The 19,577-nt window shown below is 38.7% G+C and overlaps 2 protein-coding genes and 1 long non-coding RNA gene across 3 annotated transcripts; 2 read left to right on the top strand and 1 right to left on the bottom strand.

Annotated features, from left to right (window-relative positions):
• Positions 1-945: 945 nt before the first annotated feature.
• On the top strand, positions 946-8,902 carry erlec1 (endoplasmic reticulum lectin 1). Its single transcript, XM_007230227.4, has 14 exons — positions 946-1,209; positions 1,901-2,005; positions 2,308-2,388; positions 2,599-2,676; positions 2,913-2,973; positions 3,076-3,113; positions 3,956-4,179; positions 4,533-4,671; positions 5,449-5,610; positions 5,731-5,790; positions 6,399-6,523; positions 6,611-6,688; positions 6,789-6,864; positions 7,286-8,902. Exons 1-14 carry the CDS (start codon positions 1,066-1,068, stop codon positions 7,355-7,357), a joined length of 1,443 nt encoding a protein of 480 aa, XP_007230289.3. The 5' UTR covers positions 946-1,065; the 3' UTR covers positions 7,358-8,902.
• A 721-nt stretch (positions 8,903-9,623) lies between these two features.
• On the bottom strand, positions 9,624-14,249 carry gpr75 (G protein-coupled receptor 75). The gene is made up of 2 exons (XM_015606651.3): positions 14,090-14,249; positions 9,624-12,675 (listed from the first exon to the last, which is right to left on the bottom strand). The coding sequence occupies exon 2, from the start codon at positions 12,569-12,571 to the stop codon at positions 10,910-10,912; it is 1,662 nt and encodes a 553-aa protein (XP_015462137.1). The 5' UTR covers positions 12,572-12,675; positions 14,090-14,249; the 3' UTR covers positions 9,624-10,909.
• LOC111195240 (uncharacterized) lies at positions 14,175-19,329 on the top strand. The gene is made up of 3 exons (XR_007429574.1): positions 14,175-14,297; positions 15,416-16,416; positions 17,969-19,329. It is a non-coding gene; the product is annotated as an uncharacterized LOC111195240 (long non-coding RNA).
• Positions 19,330-19,577: the final 248 nt, after the last annotated feature.

Here is a 19,577-nt window from a genome sequence, read left to right on the forward strand (position 1 = left end):
TCTTTACTGCCTCAAATCCGTTTACTGCAGAAAAACTAGAAGATTTAGGCATTTTGCATTTGCTTATATAGCCATACATAATTCTTCTTCATATTATATTATTATTTTTTTTAATCTATAATGGGAAGGTACGGCTAGTGGGCAGGCTCGCTATAAAGCAGCTGTGGTACAGTGCTCTGGTAGCTCCGGGCCTGCGGCGCCCCTTGCAGGCTGCTGTGCCGATAGGCTGCATCTACTGAAATTATCTGTTCAGATAATAATATTTAACCCAAGGCATTGGTTCATGTATGGGCTACAGGTGTATGTAATTATAAAACCCCTTTTCTCTGCAGCAAAATAAGCAATTTACATTCTGAAATCTTTGAGGGCTTTGGAGACTCTCCTACAGAACAGCTGCCTGTTCACTCTCTACACCACCTAATAATTTGTTTAAAAATGTTTGAAAATAGACATAAAAACTAGAAAACCGTAACAAAATAAAGGTTTTACAGGACATTAAATGTTTGATTTGTATTCACAAAATTACAAAAATACAAATGTTAAAACAAAGCTTAGGAAAACGCCATTTTTGTGATTTTTATTAACTATATTTTATTATCTATAGTTGCAGATTTAATTAAATATTATTTAACATTTTCTATAAGAAAATACAATTCGTTAGATTTTCAGTAATGTTTCCTATCAAATATGAAATATTTTTATTTAATGCTTAAATAGATATCCTCGAGATTTAAGCCTGTAATATCAGCCAGAATATTAACGAAATAAGCTGATATTAAAAGAGGTTAATATTAAGAAAAAATCGCGTGTTGTAATTTTATATATGACTGTTACCATACTAATGAGGAATAAGTTGAATTAGGAAGAAATATGCTGTTTAAATTAGATCAGCTGTTGAGATCTCGCGAGATCTCGTTATGTGTGTTTGTACCGGACACGGACGTGGCAGGCTGTGAGCGCACTTCCTGTGTTTATGGTGTTTGAGGTGTTTGATCGGTGATGATCAGCGGCTCTTCGGTTTCACCGCTCCGGTTCTGATGCGGCTGGCGGTGATCGGGTGAGGCGATGGCCGGGGTTCACTCGCTTTCCGCCGGTTTGGCCGCGGCGCTGCTGCTGTGTTTGGGGGTCTGCGCTCACCGTGGTGGATCTCCGGTCTTTACCGACCAGATCCCCTTCAGTATCAACTGGCCCGGAGAAACTGTGACCCTGGTGAGAACAACACCTCCTTCATACCTCCTCCTCACCTCCTCTTTCTCCACCTCACCTTCTCAGACCCGGCGCTGTCCGGTTACTCCCGCTCAACAGTACCCCCAATCCCCAGTCCACAGTGTTTAACCAGGGTATTTACATCTATCCAACAGGACTCAGGTCAGTCTAACCTGAGGTGAGGTCTTACCGGAGTCAGGTCTAAATAGACTGAGGTCAGGTCTAACTAGACTCAGGTTAGTCTAACTGGAGTCAGGTCTAACTAGACTCAGGTCAGTCTAACCTGAGGTCATGTCTAACTAGACTCAGGTCTAGCTGGAGTCAGGTCTAACTAGACTCAGGTCAGCCTAACTGAAGTCAGGTCTAACTAGACTTAAGTCAGTCTAACCTGAGGTCGTGTCTAACTAGACTCAGGTCTAGCTGGATTCAGGTCTAACTAGACTCAGGTCAGCCTAACTGGAGTCAGGACTAACTAGACTCGGATCTAGCCAGAGTCAGATCTGTCTAATCGGCGTCAGGTCTAACTCGATTCAGGTCTAACCTGTGTCAGGTCTATTTAATCAGAGTCATGTCAGGTCTAACCTTGGTCTAGTCTGCTGTAGTCAGGTCTAACTGGATAACTTTCTATCTCTGAGATGTCATTGTTGGATTAGTGAACTTTTTTTTTTTCACTAACCAGCCCTTTCATCCACAGCCAACCTCCGGAGCTCTTTATAAAGAAGATGATTTCCTGATTATGACCACTGTAGAGAAGGAGAAGTACAAGTGCTTATTACCTTCCCTGGCCACTGGAGATGAGGTAAAACACTGATATTAATTAGAACATCTTGATATATCACTGTCATGTATCTACTGTCTCTTACCTGTAGGTAACTGGTACAATATTATGTGATCTTTAAAGATATTTTCCACAGTCCTTAAAAACATTATTCAAATACAGCAATTCATCTAGTTAAACTGGACAAATAAGGCTTTCTGTAATTAAATGTAAAAGTGTCCGCAGTATACTGGTTTAAGGGTATAACATGGTATTGTAATTGATTGGTTGTGTTATCTTCGTTTAATCGTTTCATTGCCTTTTCTTTTCCCGTGTGTGGTCAGGATGAGGAGAAGGAGTATATGGGGCATTCCCCAGCTATGCTGCTTGAGCCGTTATTCAAACAGAGCAGCTGTTCATACAGAGTAAGTTTCACATCTTGGTTTCCTTTTTCTGAACACTCTTTTTTTCATAAGTAAAAAAACTATAGAGTTTCATAACTCTGCAGTACAGGTTGCATAGACTAGTCAATCTATTTACCAATGTGGGGGCTTTGGGAGTTAAGGGATAATCCAATTATATTATATATTGGGTAAAATAATAATAATGCAAGTTGTTTGGTGGTTTTCTTGCAGATTGAATCATACTGGACGTACGAGGTTTGTCACGGGAAGCACGTGAGGCAGTATCATGAGGAGAAAGAGACCGGTCAGGTTGGTTTAAATGTTTTATTTTTGCATATTTTTATATATTTCTGTAGTAATGTAATAGTTCTCAATAGGTATTGTTTACAATAAATCGCCACACAGTAATATAATGATAAATATAAATCCATATAGCGATAATAATCTTTATTAAAGACTGTCTACTATTTACTCTAGAGAGTCCTGTAAGAGAGAAAGCTGTATATATGATTTATTCAGTGCTGGTTTATGTTTTATGTTTGCAGAAACTGAATATTCAGGAGTACTACCTGGGGACCCTGAGTAAATCCACTGATGCTGGGCCAGGTGATGCATGTTATTTATTATTTATTTATTTGTTAATTAATTAATTTTTCATTGCTGTCTCTCATTTTTGTGAATGTTTCATTTTATGTCTTTTCTTTTCAGAAGTCGAACCTGATAAAGTGGATGATTCTGTCGGTGAGGTGTGTAAAGTACAGTTTATAATTAGAAAAAACAATGATATTTTATAATTAAAGCGTACAAATATGCCTGTCACAATAACTACTTATTTTGGAGGATTTTTTTGTCCCAGAGGTATTTGCCATAAATTATATTATTATCATTTTCAATCTCCTTTTTATACAGCTGATGGTGCAGTTCCACTAAAACAAAACTGAAGATTTTAATTATGAAAAATGCAAGGTTTTAAGTTAAATAAAGAAATAAAATATAAGAAAAGTAAAACCACTGTTTTTAAATAAAGTCGACACACTATCTCTTTCAAATCAATGAGCTTTTCTCGCTAAGTGAACAGATGGATAATATTGAGATGATAGCGTAATTATTGTTACAGGTGTATATACTAGACTGAATACAGAATTATACAGACTCTTTTTACTTAAATCACACCATTTCTCATTGTTTTGTCAGATTTTTTTTTATTTAATTTAAACAGTACTATTATTGAGAGGCTCAGAGTTGTTCAGCAGACTATTGTGCTGTCACTATGAAACAATGATCGCTAGTTCAAATCCCCGATCGTTTTGCTTTGCCATCAGCAGCTGGAGTCCGAGAGAGAGAGCACAATTGGCCATACTCTCTCTGCGTGGGAAGATGTAGATGGTGATCACTAGTGTGATGCTGGCTGGTACAGGCGTCTCTTAGCTGATGTACCAGAGCTGGGGATCCAGAGCTTTCCTCAGAGTGCCTCCGAGCACATAGTGATGCTGCATTGGTGGCAGTTTGACAAGAGGCGGCGTCTAAAAAAAAAAAAAAAAAAAAAACTGTAATAATATTGACATCTCTATTAACTGATGCATTACAGGTGCCGACTAAGAATATTGAAGGTCAGCTGACCCCCTACTACCCAGTGGAGATGGGAAACGGGACTCCTTGTGTCCTAAAACACAACAAGCCTCGTGCCACCTCAGTGCTGTACGTGTGCCACCCTGATGCCAAGCACGAGATTCTCTCCATCGCTGAAGTTACGACCTGCGAATACGAGGTGGTGGTCCTCACACCACTGCTCTGTGCTCATCCCAGATACAGGTACACAGTATTTATAGGCAGCAGTTGGGTAAACAACCCCAAAACACACACCTTGCAGGGGTGTCATTATTTTTGTTTGCACAATATACTGTCCCAGAACTTATTGTGATAAATCAATATTGTAGTCATTATAAGTCCATTATTGTGACACTGAAATAATAGTATATGATTATATATAATATTATAGCATAAAAATGCATTTACACCCTCGTAAAGAGCAAAGGACTTTTTAATTATAATGGAAAGGAAGTATCATACCTTACTTGGTTTAGGTCTAAAGTTTATTTTTTTCATCTTTTTCATCTTTTTTCATCTAATGTATTTTTTTTTCCACTTTCTTCACTGTTCTGCAGGTTTAAGTCATCCCCAGTAAATGCCATCTTCTGCCAGGCTCTCCCAGGCTCCCCCCTCAGACCCACCAGTCTCTCCCAGCTGGACCAGCAGCAGGAGGAGCTACTCAGACCACACTTTAGTCGTGCCACTGAGAAAGAGGTAGGAAGAAGAAAAAAAAGGATAATATTTTGTAATTGCTAAAAATGAATTTAGAATACATATTTGAGTCAGGGGTAAAAAAAAAAAAAAAAGGCAAAAATAATAAAAACCTGTGAAATAAAGTGTTTTCAGTATTTGACTTTCAGGCAAATTTTGTTTCAAATTCAGTCAATCTTTTTTTTTTTTAGGTATTTGTCTGATAACTGGAATGCTGTCTTTTTCTGACTCCAGTTTTCACCTTTTGTACAGAATCTCCCTGTTTGTAACAATGATTGATTTATAGAGTGTTGTCAGTTCTGCAAATTGCCTTTCTAAATGTTGTGCCGAAATCCGCCTCTCTGCCAGAATCTGATTCTCTTCGAGTGCAGGTGCATCCTGTGTAACAGATTCCCCCTTGGATCCCTTTTGTTTCTGTTTATAAATAAGTGTTGATCTACAGTTACAGTAGATACAGTTATCACGAGCAAATCTGTCTTAGTGCTTAGTGCTGTCTTAGCCTTAGTGCTGCAACACAGCTTCTTTTTCCTCTTCTATTGTTAAATGGGTGATGATAGCCTTTCTCAGCATCCTGTAATTGGTCTGAAAATCAGAACCGTCCAAAAAATATACCATTTTTCATCATCATGGCACCTTTCACACTTGCTAATATTGTTCAAATCAGAAAAAAGGCAGAAATTCAAGCCACCAAACAAATCAGCCCAGCATTTCAGTCCCTCATATTGAGTAGATCTCAACACTGAAACAGACCTGAACTTTTTCTCTGTAATTTTCTTTTAGGAAGACCACTCCCCTCTGCGAGAAGAGGCTTACACCTCCACTCACAAGCCCCTGGCTGTGGGTGGGCAAGCTCAGGTCACAGTGGGCACTACCCACATCTCTCGTCTGACGGACGAACAGCTGATCAAGGAGTTCCTGAGTGGCTCGTACTGTCTGCATGGGGTGAGTTCACCTGCTGAAGAGATTGCTAGAGCTTTGGAGTCAGGCTCTTGTATTTATATGACTATTAAAACAGAAATATAAACATTTAGCCATTCACTCACCATGTTTTTTTCTGGTTAGGGTGTCGGCTGGTGGAAATATGAACTATGTTATGGGAAGCATGTCCATCAGTATCATGAGGTGAGTGGATTTCTGTGTTTCAGTGGAATGTTTTATCGGATGGTAAAAATTATTATAAACAGTAGGAGTGGGTAATATGTGATATGTGATATTAAGTATAAATATAACAGTTTAATACGTATATTACTCTTTTGTAAACAGTAACTTACAAAGAATACTAGTAATTTGGTAAATTAATTTGTGACATGTCTCAATTTGAGCAGGGGAAGAGTATCGTTGTGGTGTTTATAATGCACAGTTGCACAAAATATATATATATATATAATTTATTTTACTTTAATCCTGGATATATAGAGATATATGGAGTGCATTATTAGTATCATGACATTCCGAATCATTGACTTCTGTTACAAATCTTGTATTTTTAATATCTTAGTTAGGGGTGTGCAATAATATATATATATATTTTTTGCAGTAGTGTATTCTTAAAATAAATTTTTAATTCTGTGTTCTGTCATACCGCCAAAAGTATCGTTATCATGAAAATACCATGAAATATCATGATATTATTTTAGGGCCATATTGCCCACCCCTAAAGTAAATATATATTTTAATATCTTACAAGTGAATACAGTCTCTCACTCCCCTCTGATTCTGTGTTGTTAAAGGACAAGGAGCAGGGAAAGAGTATCGTCGTTGTGGGCAACTGGAATCGTGAAGAACATTTAGAGTGGGCCAAGAAGAACGTGGCTCGTACCTACCACCTTAAAGATGACGGAATGCAGAAAGTGAAGTATGATGTCTTAATGTTGGTATTCTGTACGCGTATACAAACGAAGGTCGTAGGAAAGTTAATAATGCTGATTTTATGCATCACCAGGGTGGTGTCTCACTTTTACAGCCATGGAGATGTGTGTGACCTCACGGGGAAACCTCGGCAGGTCATAGTCAAGCTCAAGTGAGTGGTTTTGCAAGCCTGTAACAAATTATATCCCAAACCAGTTCAGATGTAGCACTGAATGCATACTGATGTTCTCAATTCTCGGTTTTCTTTTCAGATGTAAGGAATCAGAGTCTCCTCATGCTGTAACGGTGTACCTGCTGGAGCCTCAAACCTGCCAGTATATTTTAGGGGTAAGAATAAAAAAAAGCATATGATTGCTTTTCTCTGTCATTTCTGCATTATTTAAAGTAAGGCTGCACAATAAATTGTAAATTACTTTCATGATCACAATATGATTTTTCATGATAAACATGATAAAACAGGCTGTGCTTATGTATAATAATAACAAGGATGGAGGTAGAGTGAGGTAGAGGTCCACAGCAAACACGCACACCAATCTTGGAAACTTGGAAACAAGAAGCTTAAAATAATGTAGGATCTTTATTTATTGTGTTTCTTATTGGGATATCAAACAGCGTTATTGCACATCAGGTTTTTGGTCTATATATACCTGATTGTGTCATTGAGATGCTTTAAATTTTAGTGTAAAATCACATATATGTACAATGGCTTTGACATTACTTTTTTACGATTTTTTTTTTTCCCTCACAGGTAGAATCTCCAGTGATCTGTAAGATTTTGGACACTGCGGACGAGAACGGCCTGCTCTCTGTCCCGAGCTAGAGGAGCACAGGGAGATAAATGTATGACAGGACACTGTGTTGACAGGACGTTTATATTTATATATAACTGAGTGATTTGTGAGGGGGAGGAGGTTTCTTCTAGAAGAAGCGAAGTGCCTCTTTCCCCTCCTCATCAGACCCTGACCACTCGCTTTCCCCAGTTGCATTGGGGAATCTTCAAAAAAAAAAAAAAATTGGAACACTTTTTTTATATCGTTTTTTTGCGTAACAATGAAGTGGGGTGTTATATGAAACATTCAACAAAGTTTAGATAGAAATCACGAAGCAGTAATATGATAAAACAGTCATTAAATTGCCATAATACAGATTCAGACCTCTCTAAGAACTGTGTGGGCATTGTCTTAATATTTTAATAAGTAGGTGCATGAATGACAGCTGTCTATCACACAGTCCTGTGCAGACTGTGCAGAATCCAGTGAAGAATGATATTGGTAAAATACAGAGGTTTATACTTTGTATGTTTACCCAGATTTAGATTTAGGTTTCCAGGGTATTTTAAGCATTTTTTTTCTTCATGTTCCTCTAAGCACTGTAAAGGGTTCCCACTCACTTTAAACCTAAAGAACCCCTAAAAGTTACTTAAGAAACGTATACTTTTAACAGTGTACATCTGAAAATACGAGACCGTGACCCTGATCTGCTGGATCAGCTTCTGTTTCCACCTCTATAATTTGCACATTATTTTGGCACATATTAATGACTAGACATGAATGTCATTCACTGCAGTTATATATTTAATGCAATCATTTGTTTCTTTAATTGAATGGTAATAATTATATGTTGGGTTGTCTTATTTTTTAATTCTCAATTAATTTATTACACCTAATTTCTGTCAGAGACACCCTTGCTTTTTCGTACTTTGCACTTGGAAGATTGGAGTTAAGTAGTAAAACAGGGATTTGAACATTTAGGAAAGAGTTTCGGTGCAGTTTGCCAAAACCATCTCTGTGTTTGAACGTCTGAACTGCTGATAAATGATGTCTGGGTTTTCTGAAAGCATTACGCCACTACATTTTGGTACACTGCTAAAATACTGAGGTCTTTGGGTAAAGATATACTTGCTGTTAACTACCTGTTAACTATTTACGCATGATTTCTTACACAGCAGCATCAAACTTATTTGAAGATAAGAGGAGCAGCTGTAAATGTACTCTTGCTGCTCAGCACAGCAACAGATGCCAAGAGATCAGCATCCTTTTAAAAGTCGATGTGGAAACATATACACTAATATAGTAACAAGTCCCCTGATCCTCCAGTAATACATTTAGCACTCAGGCAAGTATGTGAACAGTTACTTTGGACACAGCCGGTGGCCTACACAAACCCATGGTCAAACAGCAAGTATATCTCTAGCCTTATGTGAACAGGCTTGGGTTGGGATGATGAAAGAATATCTGAGCCTTTTTATTATTGTTATTTACTTTGTTTAGGTGGTGATGCCAGCGTTTGGGCTTATTTTCCTTTATAAATGAAGGACAACACAGAAGACGAATAAAATAAAAGAAATGTAAGGAAGTTTAAAACATTCATTTGCATTTGATCCCACATTCCTTTGATCCCTGAAAAGAACAAGTTTGGTGGAACCAGTTTAAAAGCAAGAAATAATGTTCCATATATATATATATATACGTATATATATATATATATACGTATATATATATATATACGTATACATGTGTATATATATACGTATATATATATATATACGTATATATATATATATATACGTATATATATATATATATATATACGTATATATATATATATACGTATATATATATATATATACGTATATATATATATACGTATATATATATATACGTGTATATATATATACGTGCATATATATATATATATATATATATCACAAGGAGGTGATATATGGCTGTTAGTTTGAAAGGGTACAAACAATTGCTTTGTTATATATAAATAGCAAAGTGTAGTTAGTAAGATTATGGGACACTAATTAGGGACCAATTAGGAAGTCATTCGGATGAATAATAATTCTGTAGTCTGTGGTAAAATTGATGGATGCTACAAACTGCTTTATATTCTTGATTTGAGTTTGGTGGATAAAATGAAGCGAGGGTTCTTTTAATTTATATTTTTTTACTTTTTTTTTTCGGCAGCCCAGGTTTCTCACAGGCTTCTCAGGCAAATGTGAGAAAATGCTTGCTTCTTAATACCAACTTAACATAAATGTAACAGTTTTTTGGTTATAAATAAGGAGATCATCATAGGAAGAATCCACTTGCAAAACATTTAATAGGATATAAAATGTGGAGCACTTTCACAAACACATTTTCTTAAAGGAAAAGTCCAATGTTTCTTGAAATGACATTTTTCTCCAGTTTCAGTGTTTTAATATTTTCATGCTTATAACTTATAAATTATTGCCTTTTATACATTTCCACAAGGCACAGAATTGCTTATAAAAGTGGCTTAATCAGTAATCCAATATCCACGTATCTCTCATCTACAACAGACATTGACAAGCCAAAAGTCATGAGACAGCAGTATGTGAAGGGATTTTAAGTGTTACTTCAGTGTATGGCTTGGTAACATCCACACCTGTATAGGTTGTGAGGTGCTATCTTGCGAGTGAGGCTGAACACTGCCCCGCATGCTCATGGTAAGGCCACATGAATTATGGGAGTCTGACGAGGCCTGATAGTGGGTGTCAGATAGATGGGACATATTTTAAATTGAATTAGAATTGTCTGTGTAAATTTTACTAAAGCTTCCGTGGGACATGACAAAAGTAATGGGACGTGATACTACATACTAGTTACATGCTGTCACATGAGCATCTCCGTGTATAGCCACTATTATCTATCCAATAATACTGAAAGACTATAAGCTATTACAGAATGCGATAATGCTGTTGTGTATCTTAAAATCATCACTAATGATCTATGTTTAACCCAGAACCAGTTCTATGCCCTGTGGAAGTTTTTAAGTCTTTGAATAAGTAGTAAAGACACCAACATACACCCTTAAAAATGAAGCTGCCAAAACGGGTTTATTGTAAAATGCCATATATGACTGCCATTTGCTTCTGTAAAGAACGTTCCAAGCTAATTGCTATGCACAAGCATATATTTTTTTTAATTTTAAATAAATAAATGTTCTAGTAAAAGTTCTACTCTACTCTGCTTTTCCTTAAACAACCCCATATGGCACTTCTTAAAGAGCGTAGTTTTATACACTGTTGTAAACTTGGAGAAAAATGTTCAGAAAAAAATTGAAACTTTCCTTTAGTGACGAAAGACTTCCATACGTTATGAAAAATGCCATGTCCGTGTAAAAATAGAATATCCATCAGTCAAGGAACATCAATAACACTTGGGAGACTGAAATGATTAACTTGTAGTTTGAATTAAGATTCACTTTTAGCTTTTTTTAACAAGCTATGATGCACAGTCTTTTGAAAACATCACTAGTAAACCACAAGCAAATACTGTAATGCTCCCTTATACAAATCGTAAGCAAGCACATTTGCAACATTCTAGTGGTCTCATGCCCAGGCCTCTTACACGGAGGGGATGGGGATTTGATGGGCAGAGGTGCTGTCAAAGTCTTGCAGTGCCTCCTGGTGGGTGTGATAGTGCATGGCCACGTAGCTTTTGGCAAAGGCAGTAGTCTGAGAGTTGACCGGTTGCAGGCTGCTGGGGGAGCTGGGTCCAGCTGAGGGGCTGCTGTTGTAAATACTGTAATAGGGCTCTATGCGAGTGTTGATAGGCGTTGAGGTGCTTGGAGGTCGGGGCTTGCGTCCGGTCATGGCATGCGGACTAGGCAGGCTGTTGCGTGAGTGACTGGGCCCGCAGGCCTGATCCACCAGTCTCCTCTGCGGCTTAGGCGAAAGCACGTAGGCAGAGTTGGTCTCATGATGCGAGGACTTATTGCGGTTGACCTCCAGGCTTCCCTTGCCCATGGCGTGGAGCCGGGTCTTGTGCTTGCAGCAGAGAAATCCGAGTGCCAGCCACTGGACACAGCAGAGCACCCTGCGTCGCAGGCCTGCGCTGTTCCGAGAGTAAACGAATGGGTTTATGCCCGATTTGAGGAAGATAAGGGCAAACCCACAAATCTCAAACTGATAGTGGACGAAGCCACTCTGCGAAGAAAGGACATCCTGTGCCAGAGACACACCCATGGGCAAGCAACAAAACAGGACGGAGATGACTATGACCACACAAGTTACCACAGCTTTAGAATCCTTTGCTGTGGCTAGATTGACTGTGGACACTATCTGGCAGCAGGTAGCTCCAGCGGCAGCCCCTGGCACCAAGGCGCCACTGTTCCTCTTTGCAAATGGGTGTGTCTGTACATGCTGGAGCTTGTTGTAGGTCTGGTTGCGGTACAACGAGGGGACCTGGACAGCACACTGCATGCTCTCAAATCCAGCAACAATGAAGGGTGGTGGAGGGCCCTGCGGACGTGTGGCATCTACTGTGATGATAGGGCACTTACGAACCTGGGCATTCTTGCGCAGTGCTTGGGCAATCATCAAGTACGAGATGGACACCACACCCACACAGAAGGCAAAATCTGCAAGGTACACATACAATACCACCTTGGCCTGGTTGCCTGTGAGGCCAAAATGGGGCAGGCAGGGACCCGGGGTCCTGGGGTAGGCTCTCAAAGTGACCAAAACTGCCAGTGTGAAACTAGAGGTCCACAGCAGAGCGGTAAGCGCCAGAGTGCAAGGGAAGGAGGCAGTGTGGTTTGGCTGCTGGCCCAGGACCATGCGCAGCCGATGCAGGGCAATCACAGCCACTGTCTCTAGGGACATGATGATGAAACCTGAGCTGGTGAGATGAAAGGCAAAGCAAAAGCCCTTAGAGACGCTGCCACCATCGTCCCCTGCGTCCAGGAAGAGCACAAGAGCGAACATGGGTGCGGTGACACAGCAGATGAACAGGTCACAGAAAGACAAGTTGAGAATCATGAAATCAAAGTTGGTGCGGAATTTGCGGAAGGCGGGGTCGAAAAATGACAGGAACACCACCAGATTGCCATAGGAGCCCAGGCAGAAGATGACGATAAGGAGCATAGAGCAGGAGGCCAGTGTGGCTGTGTGGATCAAATCCCAGCCGCTGGGGGCTGAACCCTGCCCTGAGGTGTTGTTAAAGGCCTGGCGCTGTGTGGTGTCTGCCAGGTCCAAGGGCCAGGCAGTGCTGTTCATCGTACACATGAAGACAGGTCTGGATAGCAGGTAGCAGGATAGTCTTCCTACTTTGCCTTTCGCGCAGGGTCCGGCGAGGTCCAGTGTTCGGAGCTGTTTGTTCTCTTGGAGTACTACAGGACAAAGAGGGGGACAATGAGTCTAATTATGAGTAGGACTTTAAAAAGCTTATAAAAAAAATAGAAAGAAGACTCCTGTTGTTGGTGAATTCATTAAAGATTTTACAACAGAGGACACCTGAACAATGAAGGATCCTGGGCCTAATGGCATAAAGGCTGACACTGACCAGCAGTTTTAATGGTTGTTAATTTTGGTGATGATAATTTAGTTTAAAATCATAAACTGACTTATACCAGATTAAACTTTGGTCAACCAGATTAACTACCATGTCAAGATTGAGCTGGTAGCTGGTTTCGGATGGTTTAAACTAAATGGTTGAGGTGGACAGTAAAGTGGTTGTAGCTGGTCATCTATACAAAAACATACCATATTCTGGTAAGATAGCTGGGATAACCAGCTCCTGGCCAGCATAATTTGATTAGATCATACTGGTTGTCTAGCTTGATCAAGTTAATTACAGTTGTAGAACAATTTAACAAAAATATACCCTCTGCTGATCAGGAATGGTCAACCAGTCAAACTGTGGGCAACTATATTAACCAATTTATCCAGCTTGAGCTGGTAGCTGGTTTTGGATGGTTTAAACTAGATGGTTAGAGTGGATTGTTAAGGTGGTTGACCTTGGTCATCTAGAATAAAACATAGCATATACTAGTAGGCTAGCTGGTTTTCAACTCTTGACCAGTATAGTATGTAGTATGTTTTATTTGGTTGATGATTTTGGTCATACTGGTGCTGTTGGTCAATCAGTATGGCCAGGCTTGTTCATAATCATGGTTGTAGCCATCATCCCCCAAAAAATACCCTATGCTGGTCAGGAGTAAAACAGTTGTCAACCAGTTTGTTCAGGCTTGTGCTTGTTGCTGGTTTTGCATGGTCTAAACTGGATGTTAGAAGTAGATGGTTAAGATAGATGAAGCTGGTCATCCAGACAAATCATAGCTACCTTAGGCAGGAAGGCTGGCTGATTAATCAGATCTTGGTCATGATGGTCATATTGTTCATCCAGCATAATCAAACCAGATCATATTGGTTGGTCTGATTGATCAAAATTACACCCTATATTGAGTCAAATTGTGGTCAACCAGATTAACCAGTTTGTCCAGCTTGAGCTGGTCATGCTGCTTTTTCAGCAGGGGCCTGTCAACACAGAGCTGGGCTTTCATAACGCCCATTTAAACAGATACATAGTGTCGGAGGTTTTTATATATATCGCTTCATACGCGACCACACTACTACACACTGTGCCCCCCATTTATGACAGATATGCTGAGAAACAGCGTCTGAGCAGCAGGACACGCCATTATCGCTCCGTTTTCAGTCAGATCATCGGTTTTTGTGCGTGAAGCTCTTCTGCAAAATAGAATGACGTGTTTTCCTCAGCACTGGAAAAAAAGCGATTCTTACCGTGATGTCCCGCTTCTTTCCCATTTTCCCCCCGAGATACGGGTCCAGGTTTATTACTGAATCCTTTATTTCAGCAGGATGAAGGAGGAGAGGAGCGGTGATGGAGGAGAGGAGAGGAAAGCCTGTCTTTTGCTGTGAAAATCAGAGGAGGCGGGGTTGAGTGCTTCACTTCAGCCCTAGACCTGCACCCTCCGTAGTGAGCGAGCAAGTGAGGGAGCTATTATATAATAATAATAATAATAATAATAATAATAATAATAATAATAATAATAATAATAATAATAATAATAATGCTATAAAATAGTGCATTCCATACATTTACAGGTATATATATATATATATATATATATATATATATATATATATATATATATATATATATATATATATATATATATATATATAAATTCTATTACAAATTAAGACAATAAAAACAAACAATAACCTAACAATACAAAGCGAGTAACTGGAGCTCCTTAAATTCTAAAATTTAAAAGTACAAATAAAGTATGAATACAAATTCTGATTAATATGACAACCTAAAAGTACAAGGATAAAACCAATACAATTATATACGTTTAAATATGTTAACTGTTTTTTTTTTTTAAAACATTAACAGACGTGCTTGACGAATATCTTAGTAAAATAAAATAAAATAATAATAATATGCTTCATTTAAATAGCAGGTTTCATACATTAACAAATGAGACACAATTGCAGTTCAAAGTTTTCTTTCTTTTTTTTTCATTTAGCAAGCACACCACATATAACAATCAAGGGCATCCCAGATAAAAAAAGATAAGCAAATAAACAAAACAGCAGGAGAAATATAAAACTTTCTTAATTTTCAGTGGAAGTCAATGTAAAAATATTTTAGGTAATTTTAGAGAATTTCTATTGGTCCATTTATCAAGGAATGTTTAGACAGTGTATTAAGGGATTATGTGTTCAAATTATGTAGTAAATTTAAAAATCGACAAAAAATATTTTGTATTTGACAGCGGTGTACCTACACTGCAGTGAGCTTTATTAGAATATAACTGAAACATAACTGGATAGATCTTTCCAAAAAAAAATGAGTGTTCCAAACATACATGTTAAAAAAGATACAACATAATACACACTATATATATATATATATATATATATATATATATATATATATATATATATATATATATATATTAATATTGTGTACCAGTTCTGTTCTATATCTTTACATAAAAATATTAAATATTACACAGATAGATGTTGTGCAGCATTTTTGAATGATTTTATTATTAATGCAAAAAGGAAGTGACCAATTTCAGTATGACATCCTTCCAGGTTCTCTTACCGACTCGTGCTGCTGAGCTGTGTGACGTCCTCAGTGCAGACGTTGCGTCAGCAGCCCGGAGCTGAGTGTAGATCAGCCGGCAGTTAAACCCACTGTCCTTCCATATGTAAGAAAAGGTGGGTTTTTTTGCCCACCCCCACTCTTCAGAAATCTGCTGCCCAGTTGCCATGGAGACAGAAATACCCCGGCAGCCAGGTGTTGCTATGGTAACACCTGGGAAGAGAATGAGAGGAAGAACAGGAGGATGAAAGGAGAGAGGGAATGCTGAATCACTAAAAAGCTTGCGCTTTATTCGCTTTATTGCACGTCATAATCGGCAAAATACACATATGTATTTATTCATTTGTTTATTTAATTATTATAAATATGCACTGTGACAATAATTCTCAACCAATGTGTCCATTACCCCCAGTCGAAATATAATATATCCAATTTAAAGACCACACTTTTCTTTTGTTTGTTTCTTACCTACTGATCAGGCTCAAAATTATGACCACCTCCAAGTTCCTACACACATCAGCTCCACTGATCATATAGCACACTTTTTAGTTCTGTTATTATAGACTGTGGTTCTTAGTATTTTTTCTCAAAATACTGTATTATCTTCCTTAGTGGCACTGCTAGACTGGAAATGATTCACCAATCTGTTTGCAGGTATCGTCCTGAGGGCAGCATCCTGAGGGCAATGTTCTGTGAAGGACTAGTGGATGATCAACATAAATCAACATAAATTGTGCAGTAACAGATGAGCTTCAGAGTGCTAATAAAGTGTACAGCGAGGGAACACAGTGTTTAAAAACACTGAAACAAGGTGTTCATAATGTTAAGTTTGATCAGTGTATATTCACATATTCACTTTTTTTGTTTGTTTTGTTTTCTGTGTGTGGGCAGGAGTTTCTGCGTATACCTGCAGCTGCTCATCCTCCATCAGTTCTGAAAAGTGCGCTCAAACCTGGCTGTCATGTTGGGAATGGTTGAGGAAAGTAAACAGGTAGAGAATACCATGATCTGTAGATAGGAGAGCACAGTATGCTGAGCCTATTGCTCACCTGCTGCTCACCTGCCACTCTTCTGCCGCTCTCCTGGCACTTACCTGCCACTCTTCTGCCGCTCTCCTGGCACTTACCTGCCACTCTTCTGCTGCTCTCCTGGCACTCACCAGTTGCTCACCTGCCACTTTTCTGGCACTCATCTGCCATTCTTCTGGCACTCACCTGCTGCTCATCTACTGCTCTTCTGGCACTCATCTTTTGCTCACCTGCCACTCTTCTGCTGCTCTGCTTACACTCACCTGTTGCTCACTTGCCGCTTTTTTGGCACTCACCTGTTGCTCACCTGCCACTCTTCTGGCACTCATCTGCCACTCTTCCACCACTCACTTGCTGCTCATCTACTGCTCTTCTGGCCCTCACCTACTGCTTAACTATTGCTTATCTCATTTGGTGATATCTCTTCTGGTACTCATTTGTTGCTCACATGGCACCCTCCTGCTGCTCACCTGCTGCTCTTCTGGCACTCACCTCCTACTCCTTTCTAACATAACCCGAAAGCCAAGAGTATAAAACGTAATAGAAATTAATATTAAGGACCTGGATAGATCAGTAATTTGGTCATTTGTTCCAGCTGTGAAGTTGCTTGCAATCTTTGTGACCTTTGGGTGGATTCACACTGTCCTGTTGAGTCTTTTCCAGGAGAACTTCGTCATTTATAGTGATGGGTAACAGTGGGGAACGAGTAAGATAATTGTAAAGTGTGTGAAGTGGTGCAGAAGTGGAAACATTGAAGCTAGAGGGTTGTTCACTTACAGTGACAGTAAAGCTGTAACCAGCAGATGGCGTCATTGTGAAAGAAATAAATGGGCACAATTTTTCAATGGTTTATTTTATGGCCCACACTAAATAAAATACAGTACAGTATTGTGTGTATAGGCTTTTGTGTGTATAACATTCTGAAAATGTGACATAATTATGGTTTGCATCACAACATTATTAGACCATTTTTTACATTACGTTCCCAGCTAGACAAATATTAACGGAACGGTAACATCAAAAGTAACATTCACAAAATGATAAACATAAATGGTGACATTACCATGTTTTAAAACGTTAAATGACAATGTTCAAAAGATATTAAAAAACTTAACAGATTGAATATCCAAAGAACTTTAACTGTAACATTGAGAAAACATTCTACTAGCCAAAAATTGGTGCTTCAAAATTCATATATTTAACCTATTGTTAGTGAAATGGTAAAAACAGGAGGAACATAGGAGGGAAGCAGCATTTTTTGTTGTCACTGAGAAAGAAGTGAGGTGAGGGGTGGAGGAAATTATAATTAACAAGGGTTAGAGCTAAACTTGAAGACTGCAGGTTTTTTTTTTTTATCTTTTAGACCTGTGCAATTGGCCCTCCAGCATCAACTGGCTTGGTCATAATGTTTTGGCTCATCAGTGTACATAAATTCCATGAGAGACTGTGTTAGGAAATGTATTTATAATTGTCTGTATGAGGAGTTTAAATTCCTCACATTCCTCCTTTTTTTAGGGTCTTGCTATTCCATGACATCACAGGCTTCCTCTGCTCCCCTCCCTCCAAGCATCTGGTAAAAGATCGGACTAGAAAAGCAGGTTGTCTTCCAGGAAGGAACTTGAACCTCGATCGAGCGTCAGTGTGAGCCGAAGAAAGAGAGAGAGAGAGGTGAAGTTTGTGGAGGGTGAACAGGTCCGGCTGCAGGGAAATGTTCTGTTCTGTTTTTTTTTTTTTTTTTTTTTTTGTAGTTCTTTGTGTAGCGATAGCACTGAAAAACAGAACCAGATGGAACTCATTTGTTGTAGTTGTCCTCTCCAAGACTTTTCTGCTCTGTCTGGCATTCACTCGCTGATGTCTGATATGAGTTTACAGTATGTGTGGTGTGTGTATATGAGACTATACTACTATGGAATTTTATTTTAGCTTTTATTTAACATTTTTTATGGTCTTCATTAGGAATCTTAATGTAGATTCACTGCTAATGAAATAGTTTCAAAAATAGTTGCATTAGAAAAAAAGTGTGGGATTGTAATGCTATTCAGAAGGAAATTAAATGGGCAATATTTATTCAACTACACATACAGAAGTAGTCTATAATGCATGTGTTATGCAACATGTCAAATGTCTCAGCATGTAATAGAGTTTTCCATAGAGGCTCCTAAGGGTGTCAGGGATCGGCAGAACTATGCCCATGGCTCTTGTATCTTTAAGGGAAGCTCTTTAGCAGTATGTGGATGAGGATTGTCCTGTTGGAATAAGTACATAGGAGTGTGTGTTCAGAAAGGTTGGACACCTGTTACAGAAGCTTATTAATGCACCATTGGGCTGTCAAGTGTGTATATTATTTTGTGTGTATAGAATGCCTAGATTTTTTTTTCTCCAAAAGGTCTCAATTTTTTTTTCCACAATTGTTACACATTTTCACTCGGGGACGGATCTGACGATTTGGGTGGCCATGTCACAGTATCTGTGTCTACTGCAGCATTATGTAAATAAGCATTGTCCTTTTGAAATATTGTGTGTACTCAAAAATTTATGTAATTTTGGGCTGTCAAAGTGCCTGTAATCAAAACCAAAGGTGATCTAATACTGTACACAATTGCTAAGGTAAAAGGAAGGCAACATTAGATAACCAACCTGTTTAGATTAGAGGGGTAAAGAAACATCTCCTGTGTGTATAGAAGGTATGTTAAAAGGTACCTAAGATTATTATGAATATTCTTAATTATCCAAAGTCCTGTGCTTTTAAACCTTTTTGCATTAAACTGTCTTACAATGACAATAGTATTGTTTATGGCAATTATCTTTAGGACAATTTATCATTAGAACAAAAACATTCATTGTGACAGGCCTACTGTAAATACTTTGCACTGCTGAAGAGAGAATGAGATGGAAGATGGGTAGAAGGAATTATTTTACAGTATATATATATTTTTTTTCTGCTGGCCTGTCTCTGAATGCTGAAACCCTCTTTTTCCTGCAGGCCAGAGGCCTCCTCTTCAGCCTGGCTTGGCAGGACGCCAGTGTCAATTCTACGCTTCTCAGAAACACATTCTTTGGTGCTTCAGCCTGTTTCTGCTAGATTAAGATACTGAACATGGGAATTAACACGAGACGCCAAACA

This window comes from Astyanax mexicanus, chromosome 25 (assembly GCF_023375975.1).
Source record: "Astyanax mexicanus isolate ESR-SI-001 chromosome 25, AstMex3_surface, whole genome shotgun sequence".
In the NCBI taxonomy this organism is placed as follows: Eukaryota; Metazoa; Chordata; class Actinopteri; order Characiformes; family Acestrorhamphidae; genus Astyanax; species Astyanax mexicanus.

What these genes read in the sequence shown, in the direction of transcription:
- erlec1 (XM_007230227.4), top strand. Translation starts at nt 1,066, where the DNA reads ATGGCCGGGGTTCACTCGCTTTCCGCCGGTTTGGCCGCGGCGCTGCTG. An exon ending in CCGGAGAAACTGTGACCCTG is followed by an intron (nt 1,210 to 1,900) that starts GTGAGAACAACA and finishes TTTCATCCACAG; the next exon opens with CCAACCTCCGGAGCTCTTTA. An exon ending in CCTGCCAGTATATTTTAGGG is followed by an intron (nt 6,865 to 7,285) that starts GTAAGAATAAAA and finishes TTTCCCTCACAG; the next exon opens with GTAGAATCTCCAGTGATCTG.
- gpr75 (XM_015606651.3), bottom strand. Translation starts at nt 12,571, where the DNA reads ATGTGTACGATGAACAGCACTGCCTGGCCCTTGGACCTGGCAGACACC.